Below are 8,320 nucleotides of genomic sequence, written 5' to 3' on the forward strand. Positions count from 1 at the left end.
ATATATATACATATATATATATAGTTGTTATCTGGCATCACTATAATGTAATCCTATTATTTTCTGTATATTAATCTTGTGTCTAGAACATTGTGAATGTTTAACATTGTTTAGGTTTAGAGGCAAAAAATCTTAAATTGTGTAAAAAATAAATAAACTAAACAGTATTTGTCTTAATCATAATAACTATTCATGTGATATGGATCATCTCCCGACTTCTAGTCACGTGCTCTTCTGTTATCTTCTGGCTTTATATAAATAAATGCTGTTATCATATTGTTTAATATATATATATATTATATACTGTATATATCATATTGTTTAATATATATATTATATACTGTATTTATCATATTGTTTAATATATATATATTATATGCTGTATATATCATATTGTTTAATATATTATATATTAAATACTGTATATATCATATTGTTTAATATAATATATATATATATATATTATATATTAAATACTGTATATATCATATTGTTTAATATATAATATATATATATATTATATATTAAATACTGTATATATCATATTGTTTAATATATAATATATATATATATTATATATTAAATACTGTATATATCATATTGTTTAATATATATATTATATACTGTATTTATCATATTGTTTAATATATATATATTATATGCTGTATATATCATATTGTTTAATATATATATTATATACTATATATATCATATTGTTTAATATATATATTATATACTGTATTTATCATATTGTTTAATATATATATATATATACTGTATATATCATATTGTTTAATATATTATATATTAAATACTGTATATATCATATTGTTTAATATAATATATATATATATATATTATATATTAAATACTGTATATATCATATTGTTTAATATATAATATATATATATATTATATATTATATACTGTATATATCATGTTTGTTTGTGTGTTGCTTGTTGTGTCTTGTAGACAACAAGGCAACAGAGCAGAGATAATAATCCAGTTAATCACGTGGAAGCAGATGACTGAGTGTTGTTGTGATTAACCCTTTACTCTACTTTACTCTACTCTACTCTACTTTACTCTACTTTACTTTACTTTACTTTACTCTACTCTACTCTACTTTACTTTACTTTACTTTACTCTACTCTACTGTACTTTACTCTACTCTACTTTACTCTACTCTACTGTACTTTACTCTACTTTACTTTACTCTACTCTACTCTACTCTACTCTACTCTACTCTACTCTACTGTACTCTACTGTACTCTACTCTACTCTACTTTACTTTACTTTACTCTACTCTACTTTACTTTACTTTACTTTACTCTACTCTACTGTACTGTACTCTACTCTACTCTACTCTACTCTACTCTACTCTACTCTACTCTACTGTACTTTACTCTACTCTACTCTACTCTACTCTACTCTACTCTACTGTACTTTACTTTACTTTACTTTACTTTACTCTACTCTACTCTACTCTACTCTACTCTACTGTACTCTACTCTACTCTACTCTACTCTACTCTACTCTACTCTACTCTACTCTACTTTACTTTACTTTACTTTACTTTACTTTACTTTACTTTACTCTACTCTACTCTACTCTACTCTACTCTACTGTACTTTACTCTACTTTACTTTACTCTACTCTACTGTACTTTACTCTACTTTACTTTACTTTACTCTACTCTACTGTACTTTACTCTACTTTACTCTACTTTACTCTACTCTACTCTACTGTACTTTACTCTACTTTACTTTACTCTACTCTACTGTACTTTACTCTACTTTACTTTACTTTACTCTACTCTACTGTACTTTACTCTACTTTACTCTACTTTACTCTACTCTACTCTACTGTACTTTACTCTACTTTACTTTACTTTACTCTACTCTACTCTACTCTACTCTACTGTACTTTACTCTACTCTACTGTACTTTACTCTACTCTACTGTACTTTACTCTACTCTACTCTACTCTACTTTACTCTACTCTACTTTACTCTACTCTACTCTACTCTACTCTACTCTACTGTACTTTACTCTACTTTACTTTACTCTACTCTACTTTACTTTACTCTACTTTACTCTACTCTACTCTACTCTACTCTACTCTACTTTACTTTACTTTACTCTACTCTACTGTACTTTACTCTACTTTACTTTACTCTACTCTACTTTACTTTACTCTACTTTACTCTACTGTGGACTTCAACATGTTTCCCTCATGTTAGGAAACGTTATAATATTTAATATCTAAGGAACATTTATCAGGTTTTAGGTTCACCAAGAACAACTTTTCCTTTCGCTTTATGGAAACAGAAACACAATATAATGATGTGATAGATGGAACATAATGTTATATATTATTATACTTCCAGGAGATATCCTATATCTGATATTCAGATATGAATCTGTTATATCTGTCATACCTTCAGTCTGAAGGCATATTTCAGTATAAATCCTTCATTAAACTGTAACCATGAAGCTCAGCTGGTCAGACGTGTTGGTAATAAACCTCTCAGGTGAAAACAGAAATCAATCATTAAACATCATTAAAAGAAGCCTGAGAAGTGAATGAGGTCAGTTCACAATGAACCAATTAACACAAGTTATTCATTTACAGCTGTTAGTTATATATATATTATATATTATATATTATATTATAGTAATATCTCATCTCTGCTCTAATGAGAGGAAAAGAGAAGAACGCAGTTAAAACAGCAGATATCTCTGAGTGGAGTCTGAAGGGTGAGAGACAGGAGATACACATCACCTGCTGTATATATGTATATATACATATATACATATATATACACAGCAGGTGATCATTAATAATTAATATAACTTCATATTATATTAATATTAATATTAATATAATATAATAGTATAGTATATTAACTCACCCAGCTGGTTAGAGACAGAGCCCCGAGCACGGCCCCCATCACTCTACAGGTTCACCGGGAACACCTGCGCTCCTCCTCCCGCTGCTGACTCTCCGGTCCTCCGCTCGGTACCTCCGGTCCTCTCCGGTCCTCCGGTTCCTCCACGGTGGACTATATACACTAACCGGGAAAGACAGGTGAGAGACAGCTGGACAGGTGAGCTCGGGACCAGGTAGGTTAGTGTTAGTCAGGTAAAAGTGTAACAGGTGTGTGTTATTCAGGTGCGAGTCTGGAACTCTGCTGTCGGCTCGTGAGGTTCAGTTATGATTTTACGTTCAGTGCGCGGGCGTCACGCTGGTGACGTCATCACGTTGACCTGTTAACTGTACGTCTAATATTTAGAGAATTCTCTATATACATCAAATGAAATGGACCAATAGAAAAACAAAACGTCACCTTATTTCTAATGAATATAATATAATATAATAAATGATATAATATTAACCTCTATTACTTATTCTCGAGTCAAGCTGAAAAATAGAAAAACTAAATATAATATTTGAAAGATATAAAATGATCCACTAATGTTACCTATCTATTAATCTGTGCCCTGTAATTTATTTATTCTTTACTTTTTCATCCTCTTATATATTTGAGTTTTTATTGAATGTAAAAAGCTTCTCACTGAATGTTTCTTTCTTTATTTCTTTATTTCTTTATTTCTGCTATTTTGTCTCTTTTTGTTCTTTTAACTTGTTTACATGTTATTGTTGTTGTTTGTATTTGACTGATCAATAAAGTTTGGGGGAAAAAAACTCATCATTCATTTATAACATTTAACATTAAAACACTAATTATTATTTTAATTATTTATGATTGTCAATGGATAATATTTTGATTAATCATTTAGTAGTCTGTATAATGGTTTTAATTTATAATGATATAAAACTGAGAAAAGAAAAAATCCTCACATTTGACACCTGGAACCAGAAAATATAACCAGATCATATAACCAGATCATATAACCAGATCATATAAACAGATCATATAATATAACCAGATAATATAACCAGATCATATAACCAGAAAATATAACCAGATCATATAACCAGAAAATATAACCAGATCATATAACCAGAAAATATAACCAGATCATATAACCAGAAAATATAACCAGATCATATAACCAGAAAATATAACCAGATCATATAACCAGAAAATATAACCAGATCATATAACCAGAAAATATAACCAGATCACATAACCAGAAAATATAACCAGATCATATAACCAGATCATATAACCAGATCATATAACCAGAAAATATAACCAGATCATATAACCAGAAAATATAACCAGATCATATAACCAGAAAATATAACCAGATCATATAACCAGAAAATATATCCAGATCATATAACCAGATCATATAACCAGAAAATATAACCAGATCATATAACCAGATCATATAACCACAAAATATAACCAGATCATATAACCAGATCATATAACCACAAAATATAACCAGAAAATATAACCAGATCATATAACCAGATCATATAACCAGATCATATAACCAGATCATATAACCAGAAAATATAACCAGATCATATAACCAGATCATATAACCAGATCATATAACCAGAAAATATAACAAGATAATATAACCAGAAAATATAACCAGATCATATAACCAGATCATATAACCAGATCATATAACCAGATCATATAACCAGAAAATATAACCAGATCATATAACCAGATCATATAACCAGATCATATAACCAGAAAATATAACCAGATCATATAACCAGATCATATAACCAGATCATATAACCAGATCATATAACCAGATCATATAACCAGAAAATATAACCAGATCATATAACCAGATCATATAACCAGATCATATAACCAGAAAATATAACCAGATCATATAACCAGATCATATAACCAGAAAATATAACCAGATCATATAACCAGAAAATATAACCAGATCATATAACCAGATCATATAACCAGATCATATAACCAGATCATATAACCAGAAAATATAACCAGATCATATAACCAGAAAATATAACCAGATCATATAACCAGAAAATATAACCAGATCATATAACCAGATCATATAACCAGAAAATATAACCAGATCATATAACCAGATCATATAACCAGATCATATAACCAGATCATATAACCAGATCATATAACCAGAAAATATAACCAGATCATATAACCAGATCATATAACCAGATCATATAACCAGATCATATAACCAGAAAATATAACAAGATAATATAACCAGATCATATAACCAGATCATATAACCAGATCATATAACCAGATCATATAACCAGAAAATATAACCAGATCATATAAACAGAAAATATAACCAGATCATATAACCATTAAATATAACCAGATCATATAACCAGATCATATAACCAGATCATATAACCAGAAAATATAACCAGATCATATAACCAGATCATATAACCAGATCATATAACCAGAAAATATAACCAGATCATATAACCAGAAAATATAACCAGATCATATAACCAGATCATATAACCAGAAAATATAACCAGATCATATAACCAGATCATATAACCAGAAAATATAACCAGATCATATAACCAGATCATATAACCAGATCATATAACCAGAAAATATAACCAGAAAATATAACCAGATCATATAACCAGATCATATAACCAGAAAATATAACCAGATCATATAACCAGATCATATAACCAGATCATATAACCAGAAAATATAACCAGATCATATAACCAGAAAATATAACCAGATCATATAACCAGATCATATAACCAGAAAATATAACCAGATCATATAACCAGATAATATAACCAGATAATATAACCAGATCATATAACCAGATCATATAACCAGATCATATAACCAGAAAATATAACCAGATCATATAACCAGAAAATATAACCAGATCATATAACCAGATCATATAACCAGAAAATATAACCAGATCATATAACCAGATAATATAACCAGATAATATAACCAGATCATATAACCAGATAATATAACCCGATAATATAACCAGATCATATAACCAGAAAATATAACTAGATAATATAACCAGATCATATAACCAGAAAATATAACCAGAAAATATAACTAGATAATATAACCAGATCATATAACCAGATCATATAACCAGATAATATAACCAGATCATATAACCAGATCATATAACCAGAAAATATAACTAGATAATATAACCAGAAAATATAACTAGATAATATAACCAGATCATATAACCAGATCATATAACCAGATAATATAACCAGATCATATAACCAGATCATATAACCAGAAAATATAACTAGATAATATAACCAGATCATATAACCAGAAAATATAACTAGAAAATATAACTAGATAATATAACCAGATCATATAACCAGATCATATAACCAGAAAATATAACCAGAAAATATATCTAGATAATATAACCAGATCATATAACCAGATCATATAACCAGATCATATAACCAGATAATATAACCAGATCATATAACCAGATCATATAACCAGAAAATATAACTAGATAATATAACCAGATCATATAACCAGATCATATAACCAGATCATATAACCAGAAAATATAACTAGATAATATAACCAGATCATATTACCAGATCATATAACCAGAAAATATAACCAGAAAATATATCTAGATAATATAACCAGATCATATAACCAGATCATATAACCAGATCATATAACCAGATAATATAACCAGATCATATAACCAGATCATATAACCAGAAACTATAACTAGATAATATAACCAGATCATATAACCAGATCATATAACCAGATCATATAACCAGAAAATATAACTAGATAATATAACCAGATCATATAACCAGATCATATAACCAGAAAATATAACGAGATAATATAACCAGATCATATAACCAGATCATATAACCAGATTGTATAACCAGATAATATAACCAGAAAATATAACCACATCATATAACCAGATAATATAACCAGATCATATAACCAGAAAATATAACCAGATAATATAACCAGAAAATATAACCAGATCATATAACCAGATAATATAACCAGATCATATAACCAGATCATATAATATAACCAGATCATATAACCAGAAAATATAACCAGATCATATAACCAGATCATATAATATAACCAGATCATATAATATAACCAGATAATATAACCAGATCATATAACCAGATTATATAACCAGATAATATAACCAGATCATATAACCAGATCATATAACCAGATCATATAACCAGATCATATAACCAGAAAATAAAACCAGATCATATAACCAGATCATATAACCAGATAATATAACCAGATCATATAATATAACCAGATCATATAACCAGAAAATATAACCAGATCATATAACCAGATCATATAATATAACCAGATCATATAATATAACCAGATCATATAACCAGATCATATAACCAGATCATATAACCAGATAATATAACCAGATCATATAACCAGATCATATAACCAGATAATATAACCAGATCATATAACCAGATCATATAACCAGATCATATAACCAGAAAATAAAACCAGATCATAAAACCAGATCATATAACCAGATCATATAACCAGATAATATAACCAGATCATATAACCAGATCATATAACCAGATAACATAACCAGATCATATAACCAGATCATATAACCAGATCATATAACCAGATCATATAACCAGAAAATAAAACCAGATCATAAAACCAGATCATATAACCAGATCATATAACCAGAAAATATAACCAGATCATATAACCAGAAAATATATCCAGATCATATAACCAGATCATATAACCAGAAAATATAACCAGATCATATAACCAGATCATATAACCACAAAATATAACCAGATCATATAACCAGATCATATAACCACAAAATATAACCAGAAAATATAACCAGATCATATAACCAGATCATATAACCAGATCATATAACCAGATCATATAACCAGAAAATATAACCAGATCATATAACCAGATCATATAACCAGATCATATAACCAGAAAATATAACAAGATAATATAACCAGAAAATATAACCAGATCATATAACCAGATCATATAACCAGATCATATAACCAGATCATATAACCAGAAAATATAACCAGATCATATAACCAGATCATATAACCAGATCATATAACCAGAAAATATAACCAGATCATATAACCAGATCATATAACCAGATCATATAACCAGATCATATAACCAGATCATATAACCAGAAAATATAACCAGATCATATAACCAGATCATATAACCAGATCATATAACCAGAAAATATAACCAGATCATATAACCAGATCATATAACCAGAAAATATAACCAGATCATATA

The 8,320-nt window shown here is 28.0% G+C and overlaps 1 protein-coding gene across 1 annotated transcript in view; it reads right to left on the minus strand.

Annotated features, from left to right (window-relative positions):
• Positions 1-3,216, minus strand: part of serinc3 (serine incorporator 3) — a 32,069-nt gene extending 28,853 nt beyond the window's left edge. The window contains exon 1 of the mRNA XM_074646287.1: positions 2,915-3,216. Within this exon, the coding sequence (XP_074502388.1) occupies positions 2,915-2,953 (39 nt within the window). The 5' untranslated portion in view covers positions 2,954-3,216. The remainder of the gene's footprint in view (positions 1-2,914) is intronic.
• Between the last annotated feature and the right edge of the window lie 5,104 nt (positions 3,217-8,320).

This window comes from Sebastes fasciatus, chromosome 1 (genome assembly GCF_043250625.1).
Source record: "Sebastes fasciatus isolate fSebFas1 chromosome 1, fSebFas1.pri, whole genome shotgun sequence".
Classification (NCBI taxonomy): Eukaryota; Metazoa; Chordata; class Actinopteri; order Perciformes; family Sebastidae; genus Sebastes; species Sebastes fasciatus.